Source organism: Aedes albopictus, chromosome 3 (genome assembly GCF_035046485.1).
Source record: "Aedes albopictus strain Foshan chromosome 3, AalbF5, whole genome shotgun sequence".
In the NCBI taxonomy this organism is placed as follows: Eukaryota; Metazoa; Arthropoda; class Insecta; order Diptera; family Culicidae; genus Aedes; species Aedes albopictus.
The window spans coordinates 227,783,097-227,801,844 of NC_085138.1; the positions used below are offsets into that span (position 1 = coordinate 227,783,097).

General features: G+C 34.3%; 1 protein-coding gene across 2 annotated transcripts in view; it reads right to left on the reverse strand.

The window, feature by feature from the left end:
- The window catches only part of LOC109397745 (nardilysin), a 63,946-nt gene that overhangs the window by 38,916 nt on the left and 6,282 nt on the right, over positions 1–18,748 (reverse strand). The window contains exon 1 of one of the 2 annotated variants that reach the window (XM_062859267.1): positions 2,970–3,354. The exons of the other annotated variant lie outside the window; for it this stretch is intronic. Coding sequence (XP_062715251.1) covers positions 2,970–2,985 — 16 coding nt within the window. The 5' untranslated portion in view covers positions 2,986–3,354. Of the gene's footprint in view, positions 1–2,969; positions 3,355–18,748 lie in introns of those variants that run through there. 2 annotated transcript variants of the gene reach the window in all.

The window sequence follows — 18,748 nt, forward strand, 5'->3', positions numbered from 1 at the left end:
TAATACTTTACTTTTGCAAAAGAAAATAAAAAATGAATAACTCTTTTAAAGAAAAACTAGAAAGGACGAGCAAATTCCTTTTAATTCTACTACTGTGCTTATCTTCGGACAGATAGGCCTATTTCGTCTGTGACTTACAGACTTCTTCAGTGTCAAGTGCTCGACTGAAGAAAACCTCGCATTCGTTGTGGTATTTATACTAGAAGTGTATGTGTAGGTACGTGTGTGGGTAAAAGTGTAGGTATAAAAATGTAGGTACAAAATTGTAGGTACAGATTTGTAAAAAAAAGGGGTGTATCTACCTGTTAGAAAACAGGGTGTCAATAAGATACCTAAAGCTAGGAAAATTCCTACCGATTTGGTAGGTAGTCAATTGGTGTTGGTTGTGTGGTTGACTACCTACCAAATCGGTAGGAATTTTCCTAGCTTTAGGTATCTTATTGACACCCTGTTTTCTAACAGGTAGATACACCCCTTTTTTTTTACAAATCTGTACCTACAATTTTGTACCTACATTTTTATACCTACACTTTTACCCACACACGTACCTACACATACACTTCTAGTATAAATACCACAACGAATGCGAGGTTTTCTTCAGTCGAGCACTTGACACTGAAGAAGTCTGTAAGTCACAGACGAAATAGGCCTATCTGTCCGAAGATAAGCACAGTAGTAGAATTAAAAGGAATTTGCTCGTCCTTTCTAGTTTTTCTTTAAAAGAGTTATTCATTTTTTATTTTCTTTTGCAAAAGTAAAGTATTAGTGAAGTGTTTTTAAATTAAACTAGAGTCTGAAGTAACAAGTTCTACTAAAAGCTCTAAAGTAATAGTAAAGTGAAAATTCTTGACAAGATAAACAACTTTTCCAAAGACATCAGCATTCTAAAAGTCTAAAATCTAAGTAATTAGAGTCAGGACTCTAATAATAAATCTCAGGAGATTTATGAGTTTCTATTTCATAGATGTTACGTCTGCTTGTCGGCGATTCTTGTTATATCAAAAATAGATGTAACACTGACTATTTAGTTTAGACAGTTGGTGTTCTCGACAAATTTTGTTTGGCTGGTCAAGAACTTTCAATTGATGGGCCGTATGATTTCAAATCCTTCCACTAGGAGGCGCTAGAGAGCATACACATTTTTAGTTTTACTTATCTCAGGATCGTGATTAATTGGAAAGATGGTTGCTTCATTGAAGATTTTTGGTAGATCAAGGACTTTCAGTTTAATTGCCGTATGGTATTAATTTGGCATTTTCAACAGCATGCCAATTTTATTAATTACCCATTCACTTTTTATAAAATATATCAAAAATTCTCAAATTTTGACTGATAGTTCCTGATCTTGTTATCTGTAGTTTCTACAATTTTGGACTTGATTGGTTAGCTCTACACAAAGATGAAGCGCTTTAAGCAGAATCATATTTTTGACTGTTGTTCTATTAACTTTCATATCTAAGGAATAAGTGAATCAAATCAAATTAAATTTTGAAAGTTAAGAATTTGACAACAATTTGATTTGAATACAATTTGTCCAAAGTGAAAAAAAGTTCCAGCTTGTAGAATACTTTTCAAGAAATTCTAATCCCTTGCCTGCTTTTGCAAAATGGAAACTAACGTCTTCCAGTGGCAAAAACTCGCATTAATTGGTAAATCAACTGCAAGTCCTTTACTTACCAAACAACTTTGCCGAAGAAATCGTGTTTCTATGTAATAGGGATCCTGAGATGTATGAAATTTAAAATTTGTAAGTTCTCTAACGCCGCCTGTTGTTGGAACTTTAAATCAAACTATCCATCAACTGTAAGTCTTTGATCAAATTAATAACTGTAATTTCGTCAGTGTTTCATCTGTTGGCCACTGATATCACAGAAGTTTTAGGTTTGAGTGGTATTTGATTACGATTGAAAAATTTTACAATATCGTAGTACAATTACATCGTAGATTTTGGCCAAACACCATCTCCCCCGTCCTTCAAAAGTCTACGTTGTTTATGAACGGGCAATGGTACGCAATTTATAAACGATATCTTGAAAAAGAGCTCATACACAGAGATAACGAATCTGTTTTGAATATAGAACTACGTTTGTCAAATTCGGAAGCCGTCCAAGCCAGAAAGATTTGGTCTTTTCCACAGAACTTTTTTTCGTGACGTTACAACGCAAACTTCAACCAGGTGAAACTCAGGCTTCCGTGAACCGATTTTCTTTCTTTTAGTCTCATTTGAAAGATCTTTTCGAGTACAAAGAGCATACAAAATTTCATATTTGTAACGTTTTTCGTATTTGAATAAAATATGAAAATGTTGATTTTTCGTGACGTTACAACGCAACAAAAACCCATACTATGATCAGCCATATTTCAGAGTTGTAAAGTCTTCCGATTAAAAATCTTTTTATGCTAAAAAATCTTCATACATTTATCTACAAATGGTGGAAGGCTTTTGAAAAATCAGTGTGTTGGTGTTTAAAATACGACATTTTGGATGAAAAGTGTGCCTAAAAGACTTAAAATCACGATTTTAATGTTAATCTTAATCGTGGTTCAATTTATATTTATTGTCACACTAATATCATGTCGAAAACATTTTTGGATGACAAAAGTAATTTAGAATGTGATAAAAATGTCAAATATTCCATAACTCAACTTTGAAAAATCTGTATTGATGATACGGGGCCCGTAGAATGTGTCTATTATTGCGGTTCCACAAAAAGATCATACTCCACAGAACCGTCCCAGAACAATATTTTCTTTTAAGCTTCTCATTAGATAGTCACAATATGCTTATCGTGTTCATGATGTTTTCTGATAATCCACTGTCAACGCACAAGAAAGAGCACTGCCTTCATATGTTGCCTGTTATAGTTGTTCCAAGGATAAGCACACATTTTCTACATAAAAATTCACAACCCCACACGGTATGCCCAATAATTTTCCCACTGTTCACTGATTTTGTTACGCATTATTACATGAGTGAGACCGCATTTTGGGTTGAACCACCTTCCACGAGCTCGGAGACGTGTGTGTCTGTACTACGCGCGCGTCTTCAGCGGACTGAATTGATTGTTGACTAACGCCTCGGACTCGAACACAACTGCCCGCTATATCGAGTATCGTCGCGTGGTTCTACTAATCGTTCTGCAGCCAACATTCCCTCGCTGGTGGTTCTTTTCATATGGCACATATAGGTAGGTATAGTTAAATTATTCATTCAAAATGAACCAATCAATCGGCCCATTACTCGAACGGCCCATTGTTAGTATTTCCTTTTGTCGATAATTTTACTATTTCCATCCACCTCGTCAGCACAGTAGCCGCAACGTTGTAACGATGAAACTAAACTGACCGGCGACCGTCAATAGTGGTTTCACTAAACGGGCAGCGCCAAACGATATGCATCTCTAGTAAAGTTGAATTTCTTCCTTCCCGGCAAACTGGGCGAATGACTACTTTCACATAAAAAGAGCAAGGAAGTGTTCCGGATCGAAAACCTCTATCATTTTCCAACTATATGCATACAATCTGATAGGTTGTACGGTTTGAATACATTACTGGCCGAAAAGCACGTAAACATTGCGTGTTACCACTTACCAGAAACGGACCATTAGAGCTGCTGAATTTTCGGTAGGTATGAGAAATATTACCTAACTGTCGTGGACACATTATACCCCAGTCCCCGTGATAAAACTGTGTCCCATAATTTGGCTCATGCACGATGCTGAAAATTTGAATTCGATACCGTAGAATGGGGTTGCTTTGTAAATGTTTCATGTTACGTTAGTTTTCCTATTTTTTTTTTTATTTCAGGTCAAAAATTTCAATAGGTCCTACCTGCATTTGAGCGGCTCTCTTTGTTCACTTTCTCTTTCAATTATTGCAATGTAATGGTACACTTTTCAACTATTTTTGCAATACAAATCAAAAGACGATTATATTGACCATCGTTCAATGCAAGGAGACATTCATAATACAAATAAACAGCTGAGATATTAACGAAAGAGAGGGAAACCAAAGAGAGCCTCTCTTCTGCAGATCCTTTAGACATGTTTGGCCTGATTTTAGTTAATTTTTTTTATTTTAATTTATTTAAAACAAGCTAATATGGCGATTTCAGTAACAAAATGCAGTTAAAAATCAGAAACAATATGATTGATAGACGAACTATTGTTCAAACATTTTTCAATTGTATACACACTTAAAAAATTGTACCGAACTCGGTTGAATTTCAACCGAGTTTTTATCTGCTGAACGCTCGGTAGTCCACTCGGTTCAAAAAGAGATAACCGAGTATTCGGTAAACTTTAATTTTCTGCCCATCTGTCAAACTTACCGACAAAACTCGGTAGTAAGAAACAATAATGAATATTTCTAACCGAACTTCGGTTTAATAAAATTTTACCGAATGCTGTCAAACAAACCGAACAATTCGTTTGATGCGAATCTTTTCGCATTCGATCCCAGCTCATATAATAAATTCAGATTCCGAATAAAGATAATTCTGCGGTGATTTTGTGTTGATGCGTTTATTAACAAAATCAATGTATTGAGTGAGCTATAGCTAAATGTATACATTTCATTAAATTGATTCTTTGGAACCAAGAAGATCTAAGATTTTGTCGGCGACACAAATGCAAAAAGATAAACCGAAAATTTCTGCACCTTTTTTTAGGCCGAATATGGTAAGAATCCTTGATCCAATTCCATTTGGATGGACTGGACGCCTTGACCACTGTTGATACTCAATATACGGTGGAATCGGACGAGTCTTCTGTAGCCCGATACTGTCGATCTGACATTGGTGGATATGTTGTCCGAAAACTGTAAATACACACTAGGAAACTTTATTTTATGTTAAATTTGTTTTAGATTTATTCCTCACATTTTTATACTGGATCAAGTTGCTCGATAATTACGCTGCAAATCATGCACTCCATCAGACGTTCCGAACTCAACATGGCTGGCTACAACAGTGAAAACCGAGTGTTCGGTAATAATTTCCGACGTGGAGTTCAACGGCTGTCAAACGTCATTTATTAGCGATCTTCGGTATAACATATCGAGTTTTCTCGGGTTTCGCGTACCGAATTCGTATATTTTGCTGTCTTACTGAACTATTCGGTTCATATGGCATTGTAATCTGTCAAATATGTTAACTGAAACCGATTGTTCGTTTATTTATCAAAACGTAAGCCAAGAACCACACAATTCTACCGATTTTTTCGGTTTATCTGAAGAAACCGATATAACTCGGTAAGAAATTAAACCGACTTCGGTATTATATTCTAAGTGTGTACGGTATCTTTGTAATTTTCAAGCATTATTATAAATAAGGTGGCCACATAAAATCGAAATTGAAATTCCCGCATTTTTCCGCATTGATTTTGAGTTTTCCCGACTTGTATCTAGAGAAATGATAAGCTTATAAAGCATCCAACAATCCAAGCTTTTAGGAGGATCAGTAAAACTTCTTGAAAATTTCTATCAGAACAAATTTACGTGAAACATGTGCTGAAAATTTGCTTGGAAAGATGGTCTTGTAACATAAACCCATGCTTAAAGCTATTTGTGTTCTCAATGGATTTTTTGAACTCATTGAGAAATGTTTTATGAAAGCCGGATAACTGAAGTACCCTTTGCTGAATTTCTTATAGGGATTGCTATCCTGAAGGTGGAACTCGGGTAGAATTCCTATAGATGGTTTCAATAAAATTATTGAAACATTTGGAATTGGAATTCTCTGACAAATTTCCTAGAAGACATCTATTGCAAAAATACTAAATACAAAAACAAATCAGTAAGCCTTATCGTATGCAATTGATGTTAATATTTATGAGCTCTCTCTGGAGATTTTTGTGGAGAATTTCTGGAAAATTCATAGCAAAACTGGCTTCTGAAGTTGCTTCTGTTAAGAAAAATGCAGAACTAAGAAAAACTTCTGCTGGAGTTTCTTTAGTGATTTGGATCCTCTGAAAAACCCATATTTTATAGAAATTGTTATGATTTTACTAAAACAGCTGAGGTTTTGGAAGTTTGGAAGTTTTCTAAAAAAGTTCATGGAATTGGCGGCGAATACCTTGGAGGATTTTCCTCATTTTTTTTTTAAATTTGTGGTGGTACCTATAAAAGATATTTTGGTGGGATTCTAGGAAAAAAAATCTAGATGAATTTGTAGAGAAATCCCTAATCCCTGAAAGCTGTACATTGACATTTCAAACGTATTTTGTTAGGCTGTTTTAGATATTTCACATATATTGTGTACTTAGTTCCTAACCACATTTCTGAATAACATACTTGGGAAATCGTGGATAATTTGTGATGAAAACTGAAGAATCGTCGGCACATGTTTTCGAAAAAAAAACTGGCAAAGATAGGAGTTTATTCAAAATAGTTTTGTTATTTTTTTCTAGAAGTTGTACAGTCAGTTTCACCAAGTTTCACCAGAAAATCTTGCAGAAGATCTTCCATGAATAGCTCCAAGATTAGGGTAAGAAATCAAACTTTGAACTAGCCAAATTGTAATCTTAATTTGAACCATTTCAAAATTCATTAAAACGACGTACTTTTCAGGCAAATATTGTCCCGAAAAAGATGTTAAACAGCTTTCCGTAATATAACCTGATAACATGGACTTTAAAAGCATTGACAAAAGGGTTTTTGTCATGGCAAACAGGCAATTGAAAAATCACTGTGATTTCACCCATTTCCCCCAAGAGAATGCACATTTTCGGTGCACTCGTACAGCTCATGCATTGTATCACACGCAATATGTGAACACGTCAAATGAAAGCTTATTTATCGTAGAATCGACCAACCGAATAATATTCTGCATTATTTGTCATAAAATTATCAAATTTAAGTGATTCTTACTTGGAGAATGTTATCTTAAGTTGAACCATTTGTAATCTAAATTTGAACTAGTAAACGGTGGTGAGCTTCTAGTGTTGGCCTGTAGATTGCGCTAGTGGTTGCTTTGTTTACTCTTGGGGGATGAAAAGATCCAAATTTAGTTTCCAAATTCCTAAAGAATTCCGAACATTCTGAGTTGAAATTCCACTGCCTAATGAAAAATAGGTATGAGAATTAGCAGATTCATGTGATTTTTAATTGTTTAGCATGGAATTGGCTGTTTTGGGAGTTGCTCGCGCTGCTGCCGCCAATAGTTCAAATTAAGATTAAAAATGGTTCAAATTATGATTACGATGGTTCAAATTAAAATTAAAATCATTGTTGATGAAAAATCAAATATTTCAATGAAATTCGGTGCAAATACAAACTTTTTACCATTTAACAGAAAGCTTATACCCGTGGCTTTCATGTGCATATGATTTTGCCGTAGTAAACTATTCCCATGTGGGAGAAAAAACCACTTAAAATTTGCACTGCTTCAGAAAGCCGCAATTTGGTTCAAATTTTGATTACCTACCCTATTAGAAATCAATTTTTCAGATTCGCATTACGAAATAGGACAAAAAAGTCTCTATAAGGTTAAAATTTTTGTCCTAAAGAAATCAGCAGATTTCATAAAATATCTAGAGATTCTTGTCTTCAGGTATACTACACTAGCAAGTTCGCTTCACTAACATAAAAAAGTTAGGATAATCTGTAGGAATTAAATTATAAATTTATCGAGTAAGGCTGATACAAATTTTATTTTGACTTTTTGTCTCCCCCGGCTCCCTTCAAAAATTTTTGGCTGGATTTTGCGTTTTGAGGGGGCAGATGAAAAAATATTTATCAAAATTTCGGGTCTTGCTCAAAACTCTTTAACAAATCTGATGAGTTTTAAATATTTTTCAAATTAAATGCTTTATTATTTTTATCCCCCCCTCGACCAGTCAAATAGTGGTGGGACAAAAAGTGAAATAAATATTTGTAACCGCCTACTTTACTAAAAGTTCCACAGAAAACACTTCACGGGTGTCACGAATTCTAAAAACTTCAACATTAAAAAATCCACTAGAAACTTTTCCGAAACGACTGAATTCTCATTTTTTTACTAGTTATTCAAAAACATAAAAATGCCGCATTTTGAAATTTTTACAACGATGGCTTCGATTATTACAGGGAACATTTATATGAACTCTTTCATAGTTTTAAAAACCGTTAAAAATTCCTACAAAGCAAAAGTTTCAGGAATCCCTCACTAATAAATGTTGTAATTACATATTTCAAAGAGTATAATAGGACGGATCGGTGAAGTACAGATTTGTAGTAATGAGCTGAATTTTTGTATGGTGGGAAAGTCAATTCTCCTTTTCTACTACTAAAATTCAGCTTATTACTACAAATCTAGTGCTACACCGAACGTGCTCCATTGAAACTTGTCCCAAATTTCATCCTGATATTTCGGGAAGTCTTAAAAAAAATCGGAACTACTACAGAAACAACCTAAAAAGAAGCTCTGAAATTATGTCAATAACTTGTTCATGATATCAGTCAGACAATCCTCTTCAAAGTTTATAAGAGCTCTAAGCTAGAACTGTAAGCATAAGAAGATTAAAACCATCTGTGCAATGGTAAAATAAATTATGGAATAAAATACAGACATTGTTGAAATATAATTTTGAATATAAATAAATTGCGTAAAAACATCGATATAAAAAAGCTACAAATACCTATCCCAAACAGAATTTCAGAATTCCAGGTAAAATAAATTTTCCTGATAATTCCAGATCCGTGTAAAATTTTCTACGGATTTCGACACACCTTTAACCTTCACGTACCCGACCCCAACATCTCATTTTCAAAATGCTGGCATTTCGTCAATTTTCATCCAACTTTTTTGAAGTCGCCCTCACTCTCTCTCTCTCTTCTTGGCGTAACGTCCTCATTGGGACAAAGCCTGCATCTCAGCTTCTCTCAGCTCAGTTCTATGAGCACTTCCACAGTTATTAACTGAGAGCTTCCTCTGCCAATGACCATTTTGCATGCGTATATCGTGTGGCAGGCACGAAGATACTCTATGCCCAAGGAAGTCAAGGAAATTTCCTTTACGAAAAGATCCTGGGCCGACCGGGAATCGCCCTCAATCGATCATAAATTGGTGCAAGTGGCCATGCAATATCCGGAACCATTCCGGAGATATTCCGAATTGTACTGGGGTCAGGGAGGAGGCCGAAATGGCTAAAAATAATTATTTTGTGTGTCATTGTGTTTGAACCATCGATTTTCAGCAGAATTTTCATTGTGAACAATAAAACACAACTGCGATAAGCAGATTTGAATAAGTTGACCCATCCGGATTACCGTGACAGGTTCCGCGGGGGCCTCATTGGGATCACTGCTGGTTTTCATCCAAAACATGTCGTGCGACGTATCAAACTTCATGATTTCAAGAGAATGGGGCTGAAAAAATTGAATGAAGTATGAAGCAGCTGATATGGCCGCTGCGGAACACCTGAAACAAGTTCCGCTAGGGCCTCTCAAACACAATAACACACGAAATAATCACTTTTGGTCATTTGGCAAAACAGACAACTCCCCCACCCCGTGACCCCAGTACATTCCAGAATATCCCCGGAATGGTTCCGGATACTACATGACCACTTGGGTGTAATAAACTTGCTCTAATTTATGATCGATTAAGGGCGACTTAAAAAAAAATCGGATGAAAATTGACGAAATGCCAGCATTTTCAAAATGAGTTGTCGGGAGTCGGGTATGTGAAGGTTAATGAATAGGGTGCGGGCACCGGTTTTGGCCAGTCTAAGGGAAATCATTTTTATAAAAATAACCAATAATCCTATGAAAACAACCAATGTGTCAAATAAAAGGTTTCAATCTATATTTTGAAGGAAAAATGCAGAAATCAAGCCAATACTTGATTTTTGTATTAAAAGTGGCACTGGCCAAAATAGAAGCACTGCCGCAGTTTTGGCCATATTTTTAAGTTTGGTTTCTATTTTGGCCAACCACGTGTATTTCTTATGGAAGTGGCCAAATTAGAAGCACCCTGGCCAAAATAGATCTATGGAAGCTGATTTTTTAAGGGAATATATCTTTTCTTCTAGTTTTTAATCAAAACGAGTGGTTTTCACAGCTGTAATCATCATTTTGTATTAGGATCTACTAGTAAAAAATAAATTTACGCTGATTTAGATCGCAACAGGCTCAATACCGCACTATGGCCAAAACTCCGGACTGGCCAAAACTGAAGCTTCTACCCTATAATGGTTGCTTTTGTAAATGTTTGTGATAATTTTTGGTCCATTTTATTATTAGGCTGTGATTATTTAAATGATTACTCAATATTGTTTCTAAGAAAAAATATAAAGAGTTCTCCATCTACAAAAACTAGTATTTTTTTCGAAAAAAAAATTGTTCTACAATTTTTTTGTATTTGTTGATGATAAAGCCTATGCACTTTAGAATTGGTACACCTTCAATTGGATACAGATCAAAAACGGGTTGACTTAGAAAAAATAAATGTTTTGAGAAGCAAATGAAGCTTATTTATTGTATTTTATAGGAAACATATTAAAGTGTGCTGTTTGTATTTTTGAGAAGGAAATTTCATTTGCGATCAAATTTTTGGAATGCATTTTTTTTCGTTTCTGAGTTACGGCCAATTTTGTGAAAAATGTAAGCCTATACTATAAGGTCATTTTTCATAAAATTTGCCATAACTCAGGAACGAAGAAACATTGCATTTCAAAAATTTCAGTGACTAAAAGCTCATGAAATTACTTTCTCAATTTTTGTTTTTGAAATTTTTTCGCGAGTTCGGGCATAGCTTTTCCGGCTTTTCTTTATGAATTTTCTCAACGGTGGAAAATTTGGGGGAAATTTTATTCCACTTCATATTTTTTTTTTGGATTCCTTAGAAAATGTGATTTCATCTTTATAAAAAACTTTGTTTCTACGATGCTTCGAACTAGAGTTATGATTTTTCAAAAAAAGGTTTATATGGCACATTTGGACATTTTTGAACAAAATAGGACAGATCGGTGAAGTACTAGATTTGTAGTAATGAGCTGAATTTTAGTATGGTGAGAAGGTCAATTCTCAATTTCTGCAATGAAGTGATGCAAAAAGTGTAGGTATTATGATTCCTTGCCTAATTTGATGCTGTTTGAGCAAAACTTTAGGCAACAGTGTTGTTGTTTTCTCCATTTCTTGCAACATAAACAACATAGTTATCCAAAGTTTTGCTCAAGCAGCATCAAATTAGGCAAGGAATCATAATACCCACGCTTTTTGCATTGTTTCATTGCAGAAACGGAGAATTGACCTTCTCACCATACTAAAATTCAGCTCATTACTACAAATCTAGTACTACACCGAACGTGCCCCATTGGCCATAACTCCTCTGAAACGAAAAAAGTGTATTCCAAAAATTTTAGCGATTAGATCTTATAAAATAATTTTCTTAAAATATTTTTTTTTTGAAAATTTTCCACGAGTTCGAGCATAGTTTTTCCAGCTTTTCTTTACAAATTTTCTCAGTTGTGGAAAATTTTATGGAAAACTTTTTTCAGTTCATATTTTTTTTCGATTGCTGAGAAAATTTGCTTTCATTTTCTAAAAAAAACTTATACGATGCGTTGTTCTTGGGTTATGATTTTTCAAAGTAAATAATGTCAGGGGAAAACAAAAAAATCCACCTGAGTTTTCCGAAAAAATAGACTACCCTGAATTTTTCTCAATTTTTTTGTTCATATATCCATGAGCGCTGCCTGTGGAAAAAGTTTCATGAAAATCTAAGACCCTTCGGCCCAAACCCGTACAAAAACAAATCCCCAGCTGTGTTCATAAAAATAGCAGTGAAAGCCGTTTTCCATACAAAATTGCCAACTTTAAAATGCTGTAACTTTGTTCTCCTATGAGCGGTTGAGCTGAAAATTTGACAGCGAACTAAAAATATGGTGAATATTGTTAAAGCAAAATCTGAGAATTTTCGGAGCACGTGGAAGAACGTTAAACACTTTGCGAAAACGATCTATTCTATATAATAGCAGTGTTTGTTTTGAATTTTTGTGTGCAATAAAAATAAAAAATTTAACCTTATGAATTAACTTGTAATTCAGGCGAAAACTGTTCGAATAGCGTGCGAATCTCGCTTCTTCATGGCAAAGCTATATTGTAATTTATTTTCACTGCTATTATTTTGATCAATTTCACCTTGTATTTAAATTTTTTTCACGTATTTCGAAAGTTCTCAGATTTTGCTATAGCAATATTCATCACAGGTATTTGTAGTTCGCTGTCAAATTTACAGCTCAATCGCTCATAGGAGAACAAAGTTACAGCATGTCAAAGTTAACCATTTATTTATTTATTTATTTATTTAGTATGGAAAACGGCTTTCACTGCTATTTTTATGAGCATAGCTGAGTTCGCGCTTGAGACAAAAAAAGTTGCGCTATATTATCGAAGGGAATAATGCAATATCATTCCACTAGCCCTACAAAAATACTTCGTTTTACGGTAACTATAATGCTTTCCCTAACTATCGCTGTTATTAAGGAAATTCTCTTACGAAAACTGGATTCAGGGTCAAATACAAAATTATCCAGGTGGGCAATCTTCATAAGTGTCAAAATACACTCCTTTTTCGTTTTTTTTTACATAATATCGTTCTTGGAACAAAGTCTTCTTATCAAATTTATGTTGCATAGATGATGCTTCCACAATACCGTAATTTAAAAAATATCATTTCGTTTTTCTGTTCATAAACCTGTTCATGTACCGGAGCCTAAGAATAACAAATAAAATACACCCGAATCTTTTTTTGCACGGGTCTTGTTTTTGCCATAACTCAGTCAATTTTGAACCAAACTAGATGAATTTGTACACAGGTAGACACGGTTAGTACTATCCGTGGACAAAAAAAAACAAGTGAATCGGATTAAAATTGTCTGAGTTATAGCAAAAAACTGACCCGTGCAAAAAAGAATCCGGTGTAAATCAATGAACAGATTGATGAACATGTTCATTTTTTAGAGTTGCAATGTATTTTAAAAGAAACAATCCAACAAGTCATTCAACCATGCGAAAAGCAACCTAACCCTAGATCTAATAATTCTCTTGTTGTCTTTATAGAGAAGCAACACTTGGTGCATCTTTCTATGTATGATGATCGATGAAAAGTGAAGTTTTTGGAGTGCATAAGCAGCCCAGAGAATCGCACATTGTATGGTTGGGTAGTTACATTGCCAAGGTTGAGCACTGAAGAAGTTTCATCTTCGGCATTTTTTTCTTTACATTCAATGGTCAATGTTGAATTTGAAAAGGAACGCAGGCAATTAACGACGCCTTCTAATATGCGGACAGACTGGTCTGATCACTGCTGAATGGCGTTTCGCTTAAAAGCATGGATGGGTTCAAGTATGGCCATATGCACCATTTCAATGCCAGCCCTTTGCAATTTGTTAACTTTTTTACCTTGTGGTATGGGGGTGGGTGGTGTCATTGCAGAATGAATTTTAATGCCATAAAAATAAAATTTTGCTCATGTACGCATGTACGAGCTTTTATTCTTCTTTTCATGTCAATTGTTTTGCAATATTCAAACATTCTTGTATATGCATCACGTAAGAAGAGAATTAAAAAATATTTCTATCAATTTTTACGAAAAATTAAAATTATTCTTTGTTTTATCTGTATTAACCCTAGTAAGACGTTGGGGTCAACTAACATCCTAGGCGGGTTAACGAGATTTTTAGCCCTAGGCTAGTTCACCTCGGGACCAACGCTTCACTTCCCTTCGGTAGGAAGAATCCACATTTTGTGAGTTTGTTGGGGGTGGGATTCGATCCCAGGTCCTCGGCACGCTAGTCACGTGCTTTAACTATCACACCAGGTCGGCTCCCAAACTTTTCCTTATTTTCACGCATTTTTCAACATCAGGGTCAGGGTGACTCTATTTTAAGAATAAAATTCCCTGAGTTTCCCTAACTTTCCAGTCTATTCAACTGAAAATTCCAAGTCATAGAAATCTAAGCTTAAAGGTATGAAAATAAAATAAAATTTCTTTCTTTGTACCGACTTTTCGAACCCTCTAAGCAGAATACCCTCTTTGAATGAGTGTAATCAGTTTCGTACCTTTTAATTCCGGATAAGCAAAATAAGGCGGAATTAAAAGGAGCGAAACTGATTACACTCATTCAAAATTCTTTGAAAACCGCGACACATTTGGGATCCTATCACTCGTTGCAAAAAAATCGACGAAATTTTTACCATAAATAGAGGGCTAGTTTATGATCAGACCGCTGCAAAAGAATGACGATTAGGATCATTAAAATCGTCACAACAAATTATACTTTGCGTCCGGATTCTAACTGGACAATGCTTTATATGTTGGACTGATTTTGTCCCTTTTGTCCTTCTTAAAATCAAATTTTAGGCAAATCTAAATAGAGAATGTCTAGTAGAATGTCTAAATAACCTCTCTGCGAAAACTCTTCAAAGATATTGTTTGAAATTTTCAAGATTTACTTGCCATAGTCCCTTAGGATTTTCTTCAGAAAGTTAATTTGAAATTTCCATAGGATTTTTTATTCATCAAGAAATGTCTGAAAATAATCTCCGGGATTTTTTCTCCAAAGGTATCACTAGCAATCCTTGCAGGGATTTTTAAGCATTTTTTAAGGGCTCTTTCAAGATCCCTCTCAACTCAACTGATTTTCCCAGAAGATTTTTGGAAATAATGAACGGGTTTTTATAAAAGTTATTGTTTTGTCACTTTTTTAAATATTCTCCAGTTTTTACAGATTTTTTATTTCAAGAGAAATCTTGCTATGATAATTCACAGCAAATATCTAGAAATTTTAAAGAACAATTTCGTATTGAAATAATACTGATTATTAGGGAATCGCGCCACTTGGGCGGTGGCTTCTAAATTCGTCTGTTTTCCACTATAACTCAGTCAAATTTGAACCAATTGACACAACTTTTGGAATGTGGTGAGATAGGTGTAGTATCTACCCGTGTACAACATTTCACAAGTACAAGTCAATTGATTCAAAATTGACTGAGTTATAGTGGAAAACAGACGAATATAGAAGCCACCGCCCAAGTGGCGCGATACCCTACTTAATATCCGAAGGCTTTAGAATTCTTATCTAAAGTTATTTACAAATTTATGTATATGATTTTCCTATTTTGTTCCGATATTTATTTTCTCAGTTCTGTTTCTTTAATAATTTAAATTATTATAGTTTTTAGCTCAAAGTTACTTTTAAAATGGTGAAATCAAATACGGGAAGTGAAGGAAAAAATATTCTTTGTAGACTTTTTACAGACATTTTAAAACATCCTTGTAAATTATGCAGGGCCATCATTTTTTAATATCTTTATGTTCATTTTCGAAAACTGTGAGTTTAAAACTTGAATATATAAATGTATGGGTATGTAGGGTTTTGTATTTATCAATGTTTAATATACATCTTTTTTAAGAGAGATCATAAAAATTAAACATTTTTTTAATAAACAAACATTCTTATTTTCCCTTTTGTTGCGGTCACTGAATCACTGAAAAACTGTAAAATGGCAGTTATGTATAACTGTGTCCCGCATCATAGCAAAATATACCTGGTCACTAGGGTTTTGCCCCAACCAGTGAACATTCAACCATCGAGACAGTCCATCTAACGAGCCACCAACGAACGAATCGGCACTGTATATACCAGAGAACTTTGTCGAAGACCGCGAAGTGATCCGACGACTGTGAAAAAAGTTATACCCTAGGCAAAGTGAGGCAAAGTATTGCGATTTCATTATTGATATTATTCCTTTACATGTATTGGAAAAATAACAATAAAGTTTATCCTCACTTTTCCTAGGCTAGGGTATAACTTTTTTCACATACGTTGGATCACTTCGCGGTCTTCGACAAAGTTGTTTGGCATATAGTCACCTACAATAATACCAAATTGTTTGATTATTGAACGCTTACAGCGCCACCTAGCGGCAAAATTCGAAAACTTAAAATTTCTGCATTCATTTGGCCAAGTTTTCCCATACAAACTTCAAGCGTTTTGAGCACCCCCTTAGGCTCAACCGATTTTGCTCAAATTTTGAACGTAGCTTCTGGGAATCCAAAACAATTGATTGAGAAGGTAAAACTTGGCATTTTTCGAAATTTTTGTTTTTCATATAAGTGTGGGCCACCTTACTGGTCACTTTACCTTAATGCCTAATACATTGTTATATTTTATTTGTAAAAATTCCTGTATAAACTAATATACATTTTTTTACATAGCTTCCGTAAAAATCAACTTCTGAAACATTTTTTTTAGTAAAATACAGATTGAAAATTTGCTAAAATCTCTATATTCTCTCTCTCTCTCTCTCTCTCTCTCTCTCTTCTTGGCGTAGCGTCCTCATTGGGACAAAGCCTGCTTCTCAGCTTAGTGTTCTATGAGCACTTCCACAGTTATTAACTGAGAGCTTCCTCTGCCAGTGACCATTTTGCATGCGTATGTATGCCCAAGGAAGTCAAGGAAATTTCCTTTACGAAAAGATCCTGGACCGACCGGGAATCGAACCCGTCACCCTCAGCATGGTCATGCTGAATACCCGTGCGTTTACCGCCTCGGCTATATGGGCCCTCAAAATCTCTATATTAGTTTTCGCAGAAATTACTTCCCATTATCAAGTAAACGTTTTCCAGTTTAATTACCAACATATTGGAGGCGAATGAATTAAAATTAATAAATTTAAAGCCTCAAAAAAAAAAAAAATTAATTACCAACACTCGTAGAAACTTCTTCAGAAATAGTATCTGTAGGTTTGCGGAGATTTATTCAGCTTTTTCCTTGGGGTCCGTTCCAATTGGCGAATTAAAATTAATTTTTACTTAAATTTGACAGTTCGACACTTAAACTTGACAGTCAAGTTTAAGTGAAAATTAATTTTAATTCTCCAATTGGAACAGACCCTTAGAACGTCTTCATAAACTTCTTCAGATACATGTTAATAAAAACATAACAAAAAACTTCTTCAGAATAGCTGCAAGAAATGCAGCCAGAAATTCACTCAACGTATTCTTAACCCTCAACTTCACATGGTTGCTCTAGAGCACCATCGATTTTTGACGAACTCGGGACTTCATAAGGTTAACCCAACTACTAACTACTTGTTTCAATAGTGGAACTATTGATAAACAATCAAAAACCTATTGATTTACAACCAAAAATTTATCATTGATTTCGAAAAATTTAGCCAATTTGCAATAATTTTCGTTTAAGCACTTTTTCTGGAAACGCTTTTTTGGCATATGTATAGTCGTTCAAAGTCGTGGGAAGGAAAGGAACTCCCAGCTTCGGGAACTATTCAATTTAGAAATTTCGCCTGAAAATCATAGATTAGGAAGATTTCTTCATGAAACTTCTAAAAATCATTTACATTTACATGATACATTTTGAAATAAATCTCCTTATCACTAAAATTTCCCTCATTGACTCGAAAATTCCCTGATAATTCCAGATTTTTTCCAGGTGAAATGGAATTCCCTGATAAATCCAATTTTCCAGAAAATCGCATTAAGTACTGTTCCTAACAAGCCCACACGCAGAATAATTTTGCCTAGTAGAACTTAAAAACCTGACAATTAGAATTAATCACATCTGTGTATATTGAATCAATTCATCTATTCGTTTACTTCAATGCAGCATATTTTTTAAAACAACAAATTTTTGAGTAGTCTTGAACATTGATTCTAGAGTTTAATTTCAAAAGTAAATTATTGTCGTTCAAAAACAATAATTTTGTAGAATCAAAAATAATTATTGTCCTAAATACAACTGTCGCCATTTGTTGTTTACAAAGCCAACAAGGCGAAACTATTGTGAAATAACGACAAAAAGTGAAGTCAATAACTATTACGAACCTTTTGTACTCTTTTAAATTTATCAACCCCGACGCGATTTGTTGCAAAACCTCAGATATGCTTGAGATCTATGGATTATGCTATTAGCAATACTGGTTGAGTAAGTTTTTGAGGTTTGTATTGACTATAGATTGATATCCATATTTCTTTACGTTTTAGTATTTCAGAAAAGTTGAAAAATCTAATAATGATCGAACGGACCTCCCAAATTGATTCCTGATGCCGGTAAATTGCAGTATAATTGTTAACATGTAAACTATGTAATGCTTTTTTCTCTTATAGTCCATAACAATCAGAAAAAAACACGTCCTGTGAGGACGAGCAACTTAGGAAGAATTACATCCGCGCATAATTTAGCTGCCTACAACGTTTCCAAAAATGTATTTCTTAAATAGATGTGTGACCTTCCTCATAATGGTTCTGTGAATTTAAAAGCATAATAAATAGCGTAAAAATGTGTACCTGTTCTTTGTTTACTATTTTTAATAACAATAATGATAAAAAAAAAAACAAATCGCAAATTCAACAAAATATCAATTTTAAATTCAATACAATTGTTACAGTTACATCAATACATTGCATTTGCTGGTTTGACAAATTTTATTTTTTGTTTCAACAAAATTTACCATTTGTTGATGACAGTTGTCAATTTTAAGCAATTTTAGAAACAACAAATTTATTTTTTGAAACTAATAAGCGTTATTATTGAATCAAAAAAAAAAAATACCGGTAAGCCCTGAGTCAATAAAAAAAAGTTGAATCTATACATACTACTTTTGCTTTTACAATATATTTTTCTGCGTGCAGGTTAATCATCATCAATTTTCCAGGTTTTTTCAGGTAGTCCAGGTGAGGCTTTCTACGGACCAGCACGAATCCATTTTAATCGATGTTTTTTAATCTACTTGATATTTTTGT